Source organism: Nothoprocta perdicaria, unplaced genomic scaffold (genome assembly GCF_003342845.1).
Source record: "Nothoprocta perdicaria isolate Ctin4 unplaced genomic scaffold, notPer1 scaffold_72, whole genome shotgun sequence".
NCBI lineage: Eukaryota > Metazoa > Chordata > Aves > Tinamiformes > Tinamidae > Nothoprocta > Nothoprocta perdicaria.
Genome location: NW_020455999.1, coordinates 24,954 through 40,907, shown reverse-complemented (window position 1 = coordinate 40,907; position 15,954 = coordinate 24,954). Strand labels below are relative to the sequence as shown.

Genomic DNA, 15,954 nt, shown 5'->3' with positions numbered 1-15,954 from the left:
CGGCGCGGGCGGGCGGGGCGGGGCGGGACCGGGCGCCGGCGACGCGAACCGGGAACGGGAGCGGGAGCGGGAGCGCCCCCCCCGGCCCCGCATCCTCATCCCGGCGCCTCCCCGCGTCCCGCATCCCGCATCCCGCCCGGAGCCTTCCCGCTGCTCCCTGCTGCCCGACACCCCCGCGCACCCCCCCGGTCCGTCCGTGCCTCCCCCCGGGACTCGCCGCCCCCCCCGCCGGGGGCGCCCCACATCCATAGGGAATGGCCTCCCCACCGTGTGCTCCCCCGGCACCGGGGCTCCCCCAGCTTCTCCATCCCTCCCTCCACGGCTGGGCACCTGGGATGTCCCATCCATCCATCCATCCATCCACCCATCCACCCACCCCTCTGCAGGTGCCCCCTCCATCATCCCTCCCTCCATCCCTGAGTATCCACGTGCCCCATCCCTCCATCCTCGAGCAGCCTCGGGGTGCCCCATCCCACCCCATGGACCAGGCAGCCCCTCTCCCGGAAAACAGGAGCAGCCCAAGGGTCCCTGTGCACTTCAATGAGGCTCCCACCGCTCCGGTGACCTCCTCACTCCGAGCTGAGGGCAAGGACACGCAAAACAGGGACCCGTTTCGCCGGCGAGACGCGGCGCTGCAGCTGCTTCTGCTCGAGGAAGAGACTCTCCCAACAACAACAACAACAAATCCTCCCAAAATAACAGGAAATTGGAAAGAAGAAAACAATTTTCCAGGGATTTATGTAACACAAGTGAGTGCTTCGGTCTGGGAAGAATAAACGGCCCGTCCAGGTTTCAGCAGGCTGGAGGTGGCTGAATCCACACTCCAGTTCTACCGTGGGAAAGAAGGCAGGGGATCCGGCCCCTCGGCCGCAGCCCTTCAGGTAGGAGTCGCTTTGGGTCCCCATTCCCCACTTCCAGAGCCCGGAACTGCTCTGCGCCTCTCCCAGCGGCCAGGACGAAACCGGAGAGGGACAAAAAGGCAACGGGRATAGCGAGGAGCAGAGAGGCCATCGCTTGGCCAAGGACCGGCCCACGGTTTCGCCAAGTGTTTCTCCACTCCAAGGGAGCAGCTTAAAAGCCCCCCATGCCGTTTGGCTGCGGCCACATCCCACCCAAGCCCGAACTCCATGGCAAGAGTTGAGCTCTGGAAACAAGGCTCCACCTCAAGGTCACGGGAAACAGCTCACTTTATTAGGACGACACCGTGACAGGGCCCTTTCAAGCCTGGAAGGGGTAACACTGGCTCTTGCTGCTCACTATTCAAGCGGGAGAGGAAGGGCCCCGTGGCAGGAGCTACAGGAAATGTAAAAAATAATAAAATAAAAAATAGTGCATTCCTGAAAAACAAGAACAGCGAGAAACCTCCTTTACATGGAACACGTCACCCAAGGACGATGYTCACCCCCTTTGGTATTCCTGGTCGCAGCAAAGCCCCAGCTGAAGCTTGCGCAAGCGAGCAGTGGAGCGCGACCCGCTTCTGGCTCTCGGCATAATGGACGGGAGGAAGATGTTATCAAAAAGGTCGTTAACATTTTCCAAGCCTCTGAAGAGCACAGTTCACAAGAAAGAGCAGGTGATGAGTGAAAGATTGTCATATTTGGAAGTAAAACGGCAAGAAAGGCGAGTGGCTGAGAACCGAAACGCGCGGTGAGGACGGGGCTCGCGTCAGGGGCAGGAGCCTTTCGTGGGCAGACCACGGCTTACACTGTTGGGTAAATATATGACGTTGGAAAGAGCTAGACATTCTCCACAATTAACAATTTCTTTACTTCCATGCTGCTCGGAAAGAGTAATAGTGGATCAAAGACAGGATTATCTGTAAGCAGGTTAYGCCTAAAGAGTTACTGGAGAACAGATCAAGATGTTTTTGATCTACTGCATTACAATTCCTTTTTGGACAGACGAGCGTGGTACGAAATCTGAGTCAGGAAACACGCGCGAACGCCGCTGTCTCCCTCGCTCCAAACGCCTGCCTGCAAACATGATGCATCTTTACTGCTACTAAAACTTTTTTTCAACCTTACTTTTGCTTTATTAAATATAAAACTCGAAACGTTCTCTCGAAGTCAGGATGTCCTTCAGTGCAATCTGCTTTGACATAAGGCTTTTTGGGAGGGCAGTCATTTCAGAATGGGTTTCTGCCTTCCGGAAGAGTCAAGCAACTGTTCGGTCCTGTAGCCACCTTTTCCTTTTAAYGCCCTACCATGCCAAAATCCTCTTCCCTTCTGGTCGCTCCTCTGCTGCCAGCACGTATAAAAACCATCAGTGTCCGAGTAAACCAGTCCCTACGGGGGCAAGAAGAGAAACACCGAGGGATTATGCACTGATGGAGCCAAAGGTGGCGTGGGCTTAAATAATGGGGAAGAAAGCGTGGACTCTCACCTTTAAATCCTTCTTCGGGCATACAGACTGCGGCCGCGAGTKGGGGGAAGAGGCATCACGTTAGAAGTCCCTTGACAGTCATTTCTACAAGGCACCCGTCCCGGCGTCTCCGCTCGCTCCCTCCCCGGCCCCTGGGAGCCCCCTCACCTTGCATGACGTCGTCCATCGCCGCGTAATCCGCGATGGGTTCGTCCGCCTGCAAAACAGAGCGGGCAGGGGGGTCACGCGCGGCCCCACGCAGCGGGAGGGGAGCTGGGAACGGGGCTCCGGGAACAGGACGGGAGGAGCACGTGCGGCTCCGATCCCGTCTCCAGAGCAAGTCCCGCTCCAAACAGGAGCACGGAGCAGGTGGCTGCTGTTTCCTGATGCCAGYGACATTTCCTAGCTTAAAAACTCCTTAAAAACTACTACGAGTAGCCCTTGCTAGGGTGCAGACACATTGGGAGGGAGCRCCCTTGATTTAGGCCACTAAGCACCACTTAGAGGCAAAGGGCACCTAATGAACTCTCCTTAACGAAGCAGACGCTCCCTGCCCCTAGCAGGGCAGGAGCMTGAGCAGGAGGAAGCAGTTAACGAGGGTAATTAGGCCTCAGCTCATGGCTCCCAAGCGTGAAGGACAAGCAGCAAGAGCAGCGGGTGGGCACGGCCACCTCGCTCCCACGTTACCTTTAATAAAATGACGGATTCGGGGATGACTCCGAGGCTGCCGAGCGTCGCGGTGTCGTCACTCAGGATCTTCCCGTCGATGGACAGGTTCTGGTCGAAGGGGGCAACTGAAAATGCATGCATGATCTGTGCCAACACAACGAATGAGACACGCTGATTTTGTGCAGAGGGAAAGACACCGCCAACTACATGAAACCCCCACGTGTTCAAGAGAGCAGCACGTACCTTTTGTTACCACCTGAGATTTTACACTCTATCCCCCCTGCTGCCCCATCCCGCTTGCTATAATATAATATTTTCTTACTTGAGCCCCTCTGCTCCTTCAGCCTCCCACCAAAGAGACGGCATCAGCAGATGCGCTGGGAACAGAAGAGCCTCACCTGGATTTTCAGCTCTTTCAATGTCTGATTTGCAGAAACGAGCAGCGCCTTTTCGCCCCGGACCTTGCGGTGCCGCGTGCTCCGCCTGATGCCTTGCTTTTGGTAGGCCACGTAGCTCTGGTGCGAGGTCTTCTGGCGCTTCGCACCGCCGTTGGTCTAAGGGAAAATGAAAAACACGGGTCAGACTCTGGGATTTACTGCAAACACAACCTCCCCCTTGCAAGGGGCCGCGTTTCCCAGCAATGCTAAGGTGGCCCAAGTGCCTTTCCGAACATGCAGTTGCTGTTTGGGAGGAGGTGGATGAGCAGGAAACGCGCACTGAGTCTCCGAGTTTCTCTAGCTTGGGAAGTGCTGATTGGAAACACACCCAGGAACACAATGAGCCTGAGAAAGGGAAAACCAACGCATGCAATACAACTGTTACAATGAACACGCTTAATTTAAGACCCTGTGGTTTCCTCCTTTGTTTGCTGGCAATAAACAGAAGAGGAAAAAACTATCCATCATGCCAGTCCGCGGACATTGGGAGGGTTTGCAGCACCTCAGAAGACTGTGCAAAAATGAGGAACCTTGCAGTATTTTTGATCTCTACCTGGTTAAAATCTGGGTCTTGCTCCCCTTCTGGTTTGTTTTCCTCCCTTTCCTCTTCAGCTTCTGAGCTGCTCACGTTCAGCTCCGGAGCAGCGTCCTTCATTACCTGGAGTTATAAAAATCATTCTCCRTAACTAACCCGACAGCAGAAACCCCAGCCTGTCACATCACAGCAAACAGCTTTCAGAGGCTTCCACGATGCCACCTTGATCAAACGAACCGAGACAAGGCGGAAAAACACAACGTGGGGACGGATCCACGCGGCACGCTCGGCTCTGCGCAGCCYGCACGGGCTACGGGGACACGTGCGGCTTGTCCAGCCTCCCCACCGCATCCCAGGTGCCGGCTGCAAATCCCAGGCCGGCCACGGGGACATCCCGCTTCCCGCGGCGCAGGACGAGCCGCAGAGGAGGCTCTGCAGGCGAAGGGAGAAGTCCCCCGGGGCCTGCACTGATTTCTTCCCCGTTAGCTGGCTGCTTCTCTCTCCAACTAAGCGTGCTGCAAAAGGCCCTACATCGAGCAAGGAATATTATCTGTGATTTATACACGTCTCCCTTYGCGCCGCGGCTGGACAAAGGCCTTCCCTGCGGTTATTTATGGGTCTGAAGTTCATTGGTAAGTAAACGAAATCTAAATAATTCACAAAAAGCGCACAGCAGCCCAAACTTCCTCCTGTTTGAGAGCGATGCCCTGCAAAGCGGCGGGCTCGGGCGCTCGCGGTGCCAAGGCAGGCGGCCGGTGCCGTCGCGGCGCTGCCAGGGGACACCATTAATTCCCCACGTCTCTTTGGAGGCCGCTCTGCGAACGCGGGACGGGCACACAAGCTCTCAGTGACTCTCTCCTCTGCCAGCTGCTCTCGCAGGGCTCGGCCATGAATAGAGCTCTGTTTTTACTGCCAGCCCCACGTCCCAGGGCGGTCTCAGCCGGCACCCAACTCCTCTTCCCGGCACTCGAGGACGGGAAGCTTTGGAGTCCTGCTGGCAACTCGCTGCTCACGCAAAATGCTGTGAAATCTCTGGGGCACGAGCTGAGAGAGGAACTACCTGCCACACCTGGCAGGGGATCCCTGTGCTATATGCTTAAAAAAATCAGTGCCACGAAMTGCCACTGTCACTACATTAGGGCTGTTTCATCAGCATGGAGGCTAGAGAGTTTATTTCTACCTAGGAATAAATGGGATGTTAGCAGTTGAAAAAGGGAATGACAAATATCGGAGGTAGAGCCCGATAATGCAGCTATGAAGACAGACTGCTACAACGCTGCCTAGAATACTCCGAGAGGAGACATCCCTGCTGATAACTGACTGCAGAGACCACCAAAGTGTTCACYGTGGCAAAGGGAAGCCTAGAGAAGAGCAAACTTTCCAGAACAGATATAGCCCAAGTTTTCGTATTTGTTATTTTTGCCATTTGGCTCCTTAACCGATCGGCACCGCTTCCCTCGGATGAAACGGAGCCAAGATCGGCGAGGGCCACGGGAGAGCTCCGTACCTTTTTATTATCCACCACTTTATGGATGTAGATGGTTGCTTGGGTGTACTCACGCAAGTCCCGCTGCTGCTGGCACAACAGCCCTTCTCTGCATTCCGGACAGAGTTCTGGGGAGGCACAAGGGAAAACGGCTTTAATTGCTCCTCGGAGCCGCCCAACACCCGGCCGTGCCCGGCGCCTCCCGCTCCAGCCCAGAGCTGCTYGAGGAACGAGAGGCACCTGCCAGACTCTGTGTCCAGCGCGCCAGGCGCCCTTCCGTGCCCTCAGAGCACAGCCTTTCCCTGGAAAGGGGCATTTCCTCGGAGGCAGCGCGGGTTAGGGAAACAGCGGGACGCACTCACTGGGCTCCGAGGTGTAGAGCGCGCTGTCGGCGTCCGCGCCGGGCGTCCTGGTGATTTTGATGACGTGATCCACCACAAACAGTTTTTGAATCCGCTCCCACTCGCTGGGCCATATTAGAGCTATACTGTGCAAAGAAACAAGAACGCGCTTTATGCCATTGAAAAGCTGTGCAAACGGTGCCGAGCTGCTCCACAGCTCCCCTATTTTCTCCTTTGGTTGCTAATGAAAGAAAAGCAGCAAAAAAAACGACCCATAACCCATGCTGTACGAGAGAACCTGTGTACCCAAGACAAGGAGGAAACTGTAGCGTTGCCATTAGGGGCCCTGCCACGCTCCGGTCGTGCTCAGCACACRCAGCGGAGCCCTGGAGGGATGGATGGATGCATGGAGGAAGGAGCAGGGCACATGTGGAAGATCTGCTGCTTTTCCTTCTGCCATGCTGTGGAGCATAAACTGCAGCTCCACTTAAAGGGTGACTCTCCCAGAGCGCAAACCTTAAGGAGGATTTCTGCAGACGCTGGATCATTTATTGTTAAGAACTAGCCAAGCTGAAGAAAGCTGCAACATCCTTCTACAAGAAGAAACTCACAGTTTGGAGTCTTCTTTGGTCATGGAAGCGTAGGTGAACATCAGGCCCCCGTGGGGGCAGAGCAGAGCGCTGTTTCCCACCGAGGACACGGGACTGCAGCGCGTCGGCCTCCTGCGGGCAAGGGGAAAAARCGGTGAGCTGCTCTGCTAGGTTGGCTGGGGTCTTTTGCACAGAAGAAAATTAGAAAAAAAGAAAATCACAAGTCTGCAGGGAGCTAAGAAGGAAGCGCATGGGAATATTTACAGGAAGCATTTCAGAGGGGGAATATTAAAGTGCTGCGGACGAGGAAATCGGCTCTGCGCTCCTGCACGCTGCAAAAGGGCTCTGCCCTCGGAGGAGATTCCCTGTGTGCAGCACCGGCTCTGCGCAGCAGCAGGACCACGCGCTGCCCTTTGCTCGGAATACAGCCTCAGACACATGAAAAATCTAATCAGGTTACTATCTAATCCAACCATCTGGTTAAGACAGAGTAAACAAGGAAATTCGGTTTCTTACAATGCATTACAACTGATAGGGGCTCAGGGTGCAAGTGCTCCAAAATAAGCTTCCTCATTTCCACCCTGGTAAATCTCAGCTAACTATTTGGCAGAGCCAYACGCAGCACCGAGCAGACGTCAAGATTCAAACTCGAAATCTCCACGCRCAGCCTCCCAGAGGAATACAGCGCATTAAAATTCTCTCAAGTCACATACCTGACAAATTTCCGCCATTCTTCCACAAAAAACTGCGATACGATATACAGCTCATCTGTCTCCTGCAGGAGAGAAATAATAATAAAAAAAAAATTTAATTAACCCAACCATAGAGAAGTGATGTCTTCTTCTGCGGTGCTCCTSCTTTGGAGATGGCACCGTTTTTACCATGACAACTCCATGCAGGCACACTGTGAAAGCCAAGCAAAATAATTTGAGATCAAGCACTTACTAATCTCATGTTTATTGCAAAGTTAATTTAGCTCTGGATCCAATTATCCTCCGYTGGTAGCAGGAAGCGGTGTCTCCCCCAGCAGCAGCAGCTGCCCGTGTTTCTGCCGCTGGGCTGCTCAGGGATGGAGCGGATGTGTTTTTGCCTCGCGTGTGACCCCGTCCTCCCCATCCCCGTTTGGCAAAATCCCGATAGCAACAGTGTGCACCGGATTCAAAACCACGGACATGCCCCCTCTGCGAGGGACCAGGGCTTTTAGAGAGACCTCTGTGCTTTGAGCTGACCCACGGTGATGGGATTCTCCTCACTTACTTCAACCGCAGAAATAAACACATGAATTTTGACCCAAAAGTCCGAGATTGGACTTCCCAGCTCTCCTTTGGAGGCTGATCATGGGGCATTTTCCCTCTAGCCCTTCACAGGGCTCCGGGTTTAGAGGCACAGACCTGCATCACCCTCAGTATTTATTCAGCCCTGGAGCCGCTCGTGACCCCGTGCAGGGCTCCGAGCGCAGCAGGCTGCTCGTGGACACGGAAGGCACCTGCCAAAGCAGCTTGGCACCATCTCGGAGTCGATCATTAATCAGACCTGCGGGCGCCAAGGTGCGGAGCGCGGCCAGCAGCTGCTGGCTCCAATCGAACCGCAGCTGCTCCCGGAGCCGCACGCGCGCTGGGGACAGACCGGTGCTACAGGGTCACCGGCCACGCACCCGTCCTCCTTACTTGGTGCCAGAGCCCCGAGCTCAGGTCACGGAGATACAAACTGGGCTGGTGGCCACGTTTGGAAAGGACCCGCCAGTAGGCCTGGGGCYAGGAGAAAGGGACAACTCCCTCTGCAAGCGAAGCCTGACCTGCAGCTATAGAAATGAGGCTTAAAAACCACTTGCAGGTGCAAAAAGCAGTGGCCTCTGAGCTCTTTGCTCTGCTGGAAGCAGAAGAGGGCACTGGAAGAGCTGGGACTTACATGAAGAATGCCCTGCACGGCCAGCAGTGGCAGTGCAAAGCCCTCTCCACCGTCACGGCTGCGCTGCTCTGGTACTTCCAGGGGTGGATACAAGCAGAGCACAAATAATGTTTCTGCTTATCTAGTGGTTTCTGGTCCAGCAACAGCAACGCTGGCACACGAGCCGTGCTCGTGCATCTCCAAGAGGGCCCTGGGCCAGTGCAGCTCACGGGGGAAACGGCAGCGCGGCACAGACGTGACCAGGCGACAGCACGGCCACGGAGCACGGCGGCTCYGACCTGAGCAAGCCCACGGGACAGGGCAATATACGGCCCGGAGGGCCACCAATATAGGAGATAAAGTGCTTTCTCCAGCTGAAATATGCAGGAACTTAGTGCTTATCCTTCATCTGTAGGACTCAAGTCACTTATTGAACAGCCCAAGGAAGGGTTTGTTAAGGTTTATAGTACCTTTGTCTGCACAGCTACTTCATCTAGTGCTCACACGACAAACTGCCGGTCCCAGGAGCACAGAAAACTGTCCCCAAGCCCCGTGTCATTCCCCTCGCCTTCCTCATCCCCATACCTGAGGCCAGCTGCCGAGGCAAGGCCTGCATTTATCATGAAACAGGTTCTGGAGCGACGTCTTCTGCTCGCTAGCCATCATCTTATGCAGCGCTTCGTTCTCCTCTCCTTCTCGCTCCAAGATCTGCACAAAACAGTCAGTTAGCACGGCGGGTCTCGCTGCAGTGCACAACTGGCATTCACAGGTCACGTTGATTTGCTCTTTCCCGCTTTTTGCATCAGAAGGAAATCCAGAAATACCACAATGTATTTACTCTCAACAAAAGGGCAATGTTGTTTAGCACTTTGATACCTTGCACTGGGAACAGCACTCCTTGTTACTGGGGAATTCGGGGGCCTTTGGAAAATATTGCTTGAGTTTCCTCCAGGCTTCTTTTGAAACCACCCTCCTTTCATTTTCCGATATGCACAGGTCACCTGCATGGAGAGAACCGGGAGAAGAGCTTTGCTCCTGACATGCTCAGCAGCGTTTTGCAGCACTAACTAGATTTAAGAGATTACAAGGAATAAACGTGGGGGAAGATAGTTACGCACTTAGCAGCCAGGACCGTRTCAGCAAAGAGCACAACTAACACAGAAAGTCACCTTCGACTTATTTGTCGCTTCCTTGTTTACACGGGAGAAAATACGACTTTGATTCACTACAAATGCCCTTTAAATTTAGGAGCCCAGGAACCTGAACAGTGCATCCAAACACAAACCAAGGGGAGGCTAGGACAGGGACATGGGTTTTTATAGCCCAAATTGCTTGGGGAGGTGGGAGGCAAAATTCTTTGCTAGAAAGAGCCTTCTCTGCCCATCCTGCGGCAAGCTCTTTAATGCTCGAGCATCTCCTCAGCCCCGCGGCCCCGTCCGCTCGGCTCCTTCCAGCCGCGTCTGGATTTCTGCCAARCCCCAAGTGAAAAAAATAGCAACGCTCCCCTCCTGCTTTTATTCCGCTCTGCAAAGGTCGGGCTGGACCGCTCAGAGACGGCACTTAGCCGCTCGCTCTCCATCATCCGTGTCCAAGCGGCCCCGGCTTTGCCACCCGAGGAGGCAGGAGCAGGCTGCCTTCCAGAGCCAAGGAGGAAAACAAGCTCGCTCCAGCAAGCGCCTTGACGCTGCGTGATTAATGCGAGCGGACTAATAAGCTGCCGAGTGGAAGAGGTGGGAAAACGAGATCAGAAACGCGCGGGGAACAAGCACGCTGCCATCTGGAAGGAGGTGACCCTCGTGGCCGGCCCTCCGCCTCCTCCCGCCTTCGCTCTCCGGGAACGGGCTTTGGGCATGGACATCAAAGAAGCTTTAACTTGGCACTTGGGAGGAGAAAAATAGGCATATATATTTGGCAAGGTCGGGCAGCTATTGGAGAACAGAATAGTAAAAAAGAATCCTAGCAAAAGATGCAAAAGGCCTTGGTAAGGGAACGCCCGGATGGTGTTTCTGGATGCGAGCCAGACCTCAGAGATAAAGTGCTGCATTTTCCAGAAAATACCATTAAGGCTGTAACTTCCTCCACAGCAAAACTGAGACAGTATTACAGAAACTGTGGATTTGCTGATACCCACCCCRGGAAAATCTTTAAAGGCACAAAAGGTGAAAATGTTGTTCTGCATGAGCAGCTGGAGGCTAGCTGAGGATGGAGAAGTCTGACCTCCCATGGCCTCTTTATTTTGTATAATTTATTCCGATAGGAGCCAAAGTAACASATCAACCAGCAGCTTACCATTTTAACACGTCCAGGGGCCCTTTGGCCTCTTTCTACGCTGCTTTTGCTTGGCTGCAYTGGATGTTTCACTGCTGTGCCCTGTGGTTTTATTGAGCAGCAGCTTGGTGGCACTGGGAATTACAGCATGGAAAGCAGCCGGCGTCACGACCGCGCACAGCGTTTTCCACTGGGGCTTTATCAGCACCCTGTTACGGCCTGGCCTTTATTAGCTTCAAGGACAGGTGGTGGGTGCCAAACTACCCCATGGTTTTTGCTTACTAGAAAGCTGGATGGTGCTGGAGCATCCTGACAGTTGCCTGTGGAGACGGAGGCCTCCAGAGCGGAGGCCCCGGGCTGCGAGGATGCAGACACGGCCAGCAGGGACGTGCCAGCAAAAAGCCAGACTGCACCAGCAGCGCAGCCAGGGACGTCGCCAACTAACCGTGCTTTAACAAAACGATTAACCGCAGGTCAGCACCTTACGTAAACGGACACCGGCGCAGAGCAGCTCAGGAAACAGATACCCCCAGGAGAACCGGGTGCTCCCAGACACGTCGGCATCGCTACAGGGATCGGGCAGGTGCTTCTTTTTCCTTCTTTCTTTTCCAGAATATCCYGACTATTTCTGAGTTTTCAAGTGGCTACAAATCTGTGCTCCCCTCGCTCCATCGTGGCACTTTGTTAGAYGAGGAGACACAGCCCTGCTCCTGCCTGACTGACCTGCCCTGGTCCTCGTCTACACTCACGCCCTTCTTGCTATCTTGTGAGATTTGGCTTGCAGCACAGCAGCATGTGTACCAATAAAAGCTCAAGGTTAACGTGTCGAGATGTAAATGAGACTTAAGTACACTCCRTGTGCACGTACTTGTGTTGGTCTTAAGTTCAGCAGCCGCTTAAGCTGCTGCTTCAGTTCAGCAGAAGGAAGCTAGCAGCTCGGCGCGTTCAGCAGCAGGCAGCACTGCACACGTTCAGTTCCAGCCCCCAGAGACTTACCATGTGGGCAAACAATGTCTTCATTAAAATTTAACTCCTCTTCCTCTTCTCTTTTCTCTTCATTTGATTCGTCTAATTAAAAGAAAAAAAAAGATGAAGAGGACAGCACGGCACTCCTCTCTCAAGGAAATTTTTAACATCTTTGGAGGGAAGAAACCCATCGTTTCCCCTCAAATTGCTGCAAACGCTCTCAACCCGAGGGAGGCTTCAGAAGCAAAGTGTTCTCGAGCACATTAGCCCGAGGCCAGTGCGGGACCGTGGGCCACGCAGGAGCCCTTTGAAGCATGCGGAGCGTGAGGCCGAGCTTTGTGCGATTACAAAGGACGCATTTGTTACGGCTCAGACACCGCAGGGGGCTGCTGCTCCCAAAGATTTCTGCATCGGAGTTGGCTGAAACATAACTCTAGGTACGAGCGGAGAGAGCAAAAACCTCGCTGGCAAAATATTAGTCGGCTCTTTGGCTTGAGGGTACTAATCTAAAACAGATGCTCCCTTTGTAGCTTCAGGAAGGGATCACGTGCACAAGCCRAGACCTACCGGGCTGTTGGGAAGAGCTGCTGGGAAAACCCGGGAACAAGCCTGCGCTTCCCTCCCTGCAAAGCGCCTCGGACCGAGCGGCCCCAGAAACAAGCACAAGTTGTGGGCACTTAATGAGAGAAGGGAGAGCAGACACAGCGCCCTCCCATCGGGTTTACAGCGGAGAACTGGATGAACTGCACGTCATTAGCTGTAATTAAGGGTTGTGCAGCCACAGAGCTGTTTGAGGGGGCAGCGGGGACTTGTATGTGAGGGTAAAAGGGCAGAGCTTGGTGCCCTCGGTCTGGTCCCTGTACCTCCGGTGCCGGCAGCGAGGACACGGGGGCAGCACCGCCGGCGCACGCCGAGCGGCAGCGTCGGAGCGGCTCTTCCCCGCGTTCCTCCTCCGCGAGCCAAGAGCAACTGAGTCACTGCGCCGGGGGAGCCTGCCAGGGCTCTCACAGGCCTCGCATTCATTTGTAAATAATGGTTAGAAAACCTCAGCTCCAGAGGCAGAAGCGCCGGCCGCTTCACTGGAGCGCTGTRAAGCAGCCCCTTCCAAACCCCGTGCCGCACTCCTGGGAGCTGCGACCGCTTCGGAGACCCAGGCCAGCACGGAGGAATCATCCGTGGGACAGAAACTGAGCTGCTGATGCAGGAAAGTGCCCTTTTCCCAAGGAAAGCCACAACAGAGCAACCACGCTGCATCAGCAGTGCCAGCACAGAGATATTTTCATGCAATCTGCGGTGTGCGGTGTTGCTCTTGGAGACATCCAACCCAAGATCAAGGCAATCAGCTGATCAGCTCCCCTTTCACTCAAACCAGCTTCTTGCCCTCAGTTCTGCAACAAAGAGCTTGAAGAAACCCCCAATTTTCAAAGGTTTAAAAAGCAGAAGGCAAATAAAAGAAACCACAGATTTTCAAATCCATGATACAGGCAGGGAAGAGAATCCGAGTCATAATTTTTTTTTTTTTGAAACTATGTTTTTCCAGAGCTGCTTTGCCAGCTGTGCTCACTCTCACCAGCAAGCCTTTGCAACAAAACATCTTCATTCCTTTGCCCAGGGTAATTTTTCAGTTTCCTCCTCCCCTGCGCGCTCCCATTCAGGTGGAATTAGGATGCAAAAGCATCACGTGGCTGGGTGGTTATTTTGCACAGCTTTCCAAGCCTGCTTATTTCCTCATCTTATTCTCTGGATACCGAGACCATCCAGCAGTTTCAAAGCTTGTCAAAGGAAAAGCTCCCCAAATGAAGGCTGTGTTCCCTCTCTATTCAGGCAGTGGAAGCAAAACAGCACACGCAAGAACGCCTAATGCGTCTTTTGTCAGGCTGCAYGGGGCTCGGGCTGCTGGATCCCTATAGCAAAAGAACTACCTTTGTTTTGTGCATTCCCGTTCACTTTCCCATTGCTGTGCTCCGCATCTTCATCCTGGTCGTTTAGTTGCTCAAGGGCCAGTTGACGCCAGCTCCGCAAGGATGCTTTTCCGACCCAAAAGCCGTCGTTCCTGCATGCAGAGAACAGTGTTGGCACCACGAATCTGTTGGCTCTCGCTCTGAACCCCACTGGTCTTTAAAAGAAAGCTATTTAAGCATCCTTAGCGCTGCTCGAAAGCTCTGACAACACTTGAAAGTGTCAGGACTTACGTACCCCTTTACGGTTATTTTCAGCAAGTTCGTAACTGTTTTGTAGTCTTCATTTAATTGGTTTTTCAACCGTAGTATTCGACATCTTTCTACCACGCAGTCCTTGCAAAGTGCTTTCACTGGGGTGGAGAGGAAAGGAGAAGGGGAGAGAAAGGCACTATTATTGTGGCACACATGGCTGAGCTTTCCATAAATTTGAGCAGCGCTGTTTGAAAGCACTTAGTCTGTCAGGGAAGTGTAATGGAAGTACCAGCTATCCCGCCCCACGAGGAGAGACTGCACACGTAGGAAAGCTGCCTGCGTCCCTGCCAGATCGGGCCACATTTAAAGCTTAATAACCGTGAAATGCCTCGGCTGAGGTGCGATCTGTTCCGCCAGCTTCGCGGCTCCGCTAACAGCGGCACTTTGCAGTTACAGCTGGGAGCGAGGTCGCAGCAGCAYGTGGGGATGCACGGATTCCAGAGGAATTGGGCCCGTGCAACAGCCACCGTTCTGCTCCCAAGGGTGACTTGTCCGTAGCACAAAGATGCTGCAGAGCCACCTTCAAATACCAAGTAAAAGCTCCTGCCTTCCTGCATACYGAGACAAAGGGGGGATCTCCTCTGCTCAGCAACTCCTGGAGTGGCCCTTTGCCACCTAAACRCAGAAAAACATCCTCCAAATGTGCCCTGGACTGAGAGGAGAAGCCCAGCAGTTGGGAATAGGTTTCGTGAAGGAGCAAGGGGAACCAAAGGGTCACGTCCACGAGCTGATGGAGCAAGTGGATCATCAGCCCTTCCCCTCRCAGCCACTCTCCGAAGGAACCTGCGGCCACCCTCCAGTTGACTAATGCACATCGGCCTGTTTTACAAAGGCTGCCTGCGTCACCGCAGTTGCGTTTCTTCCCTATAAGCTCCTAGCGGGAGCTGAGCTAATTTGGGCTCAGTGGGAGTTACTGAGCTCCCTTATAAAGGGAGCTAAGCCCAGGGCTTGGTTAAGGGTTGCCCAGGCACTGCAAAGGCACCCCAAAGTGCCTCGATCTCGAGCTGGAAGATAGTGAGTGGTTTTGTCGGCCAGCACTGATCTACCCAGTTCCAGAGCTCTTTGCAAGAGGCAGAATGGATCTGCACACGAAACGCACTGGAGTGTTGCTGCTGCAGGCATGGAAAATCCTCCCTTTGCTTCRGAGACCTTGGGGGTTTATGCATCTGTGTTTGGCTGCTTGGAAGCATGAGCTCCCTAAACCCTTCCAGATATACCATTCTTCAGCCTAAATGCCCTTCTCAAGAGTGACTCCATGCACAGCAGTTTCCAAACAGAGCAGACTTCAGGTCTGAGGCAGCCCCTCCAATCAGACTAATCCTATTTGTTTGGATGCTAATGCAATCGAGCAATATAAAAAAAATTAACCCAGGGCAGCAGAGAAGTTACATGCAGAGCTAAAGCTAAGTTAAAATAATAAAGGATGGCCCTGCAAGAGGCTGGGACTAGAAAAAGGCTCTAACACAGATTTAGCACACAAAAAAAGCAACTCAAAAGGGCAGTTTCTTGCAAATCTTGCTAGCGAGACACCTTACCATTGAGCCGGGGTCCCCCGCCGTATCGCCTGTAGAAGAAGTCAGCCACATACTCCGATATCCTCTTCATAATTGATATTTTATCAGGATGGAGCTTCCCATGGGAACACAAGCAGGCTGTGTTATCTATAGGTTTCGGAGGAGTGGACTCATCCAGCCATTTCTGCAGCCATTCCAGGGAAATGAAGTCGTACGGGGAACCTGGCAGGGAAAGACATGGGAAGAAACAAACCCGCGTGTGTCAGTACGCGACACAGCAGATGGCATTTTATAATTACTCTGATATTCAATGATACTTTTCAAAATTAATAGGCTCAATCACTGTTGATTTCATCTCTGCAGCACAAGTTTTCAAACATGCAAAGCAGTCTCCCCGTCCAACTCTCCTCGCGGCGCAGCAGATTTCCAGCACGGCGGCTCTTGCGACAGAAGCTACGTGAAGTTAGAGCACTCAATCATTTAACACCCAAGCCATCAACATGAAACGATGCAGAAAAGGGCACGTTTTCAGACTGCAAAACCTTGAGAGGCTTACGGGGGACGACTCAAGGCCAGGGCACAAGCCCATCAAGTGACCAAGGCCAATATTCAAGGCATGCTCAAACACCATTAAGTGAAAAGTTCTTTGCAAAGCTCAGCAATGGGGAGAGGGGAGAGGGGAGAGGG

At 53.5% G+C, this 15,954-nt stretch overlaps 1 protein-coding gene across 1 annotated transcript in view; it reads right to left on the bottom strand.

Annotated features, from left to right (window-relative positions):
- Positions 1 to 1,207: 1,207 nt before the first annotated feature.
- Positions 1,208 to 15,954, bottom strand: part of USP48 (ubiquitin specific peptidase 48) — a 29,044-nt gene continuing 14,297 nt past the window's right edge. The window contains exons 12-27 of the mRNA XM_026051035.1: positions 15,289 to 15,489; positions 13,737 to 13,851; positions 13,463 to 13,593; positions 11,571 to 11,642; positions 9,183 to 9,307; positions 8,892 to 9,014; positions 7,133 to 7,194; positions 6,441 to 6,551; positions 5,851 to 5,975; positions 5,510 to 5,616; positions 4,021 to 4,125; positions 3,429 to 3,584; positions 3,049 to 3,174; positions 2,530 to 2,578; positions 2,383 to 2,409; positions 1,208 to 2,285 (exon numbers count right to left, since the gene is read on the bottom strand). Coding sequence (XP_025906820.1) covers positions 2,263 to 2,285; positions 2,383 to 2,409; positions 2,530 to 2,578; positions 3,049 to 3,174; positions 3,429 to 3,584; positions 4,021 to 4,125; positions 5,510 to 5,616; positions 5,851 to 5,975; positions 6,441 to 6,551; positions 7,133 to 7,194; positions 8,892 to 9,014; positions 9,183 to 9,307; positions 11,571 to 11,642; positions 13,463 to 13,593; positions 13,737 to 13,851; positions 15,289 to 15,489 — 1,658 coding nt within the window. The 3' untranslated portion in view covers positions 1,208 to 2,262. The remainder of the gene's footprint in view (positions 2,286 to 2,382; positions 2,410 to 2,529; positions 2,579 to 3,048; positions 3,175 to 3,428; positions 3,585 to 4,020; positions 4,126 to 5,509; positions 5,617 to 5,850; positions 5,976 to 6,440; positions 6,552 to 7,132; positions 7,195 to 8,891; positions 9,015 to 9,182; positions 9,308 to 11,570; positions 11,643 to 13,462; positions 13,594 to 13,736; positions 13,852 to 15,288; positions 15,490 to 15,954) is intronic.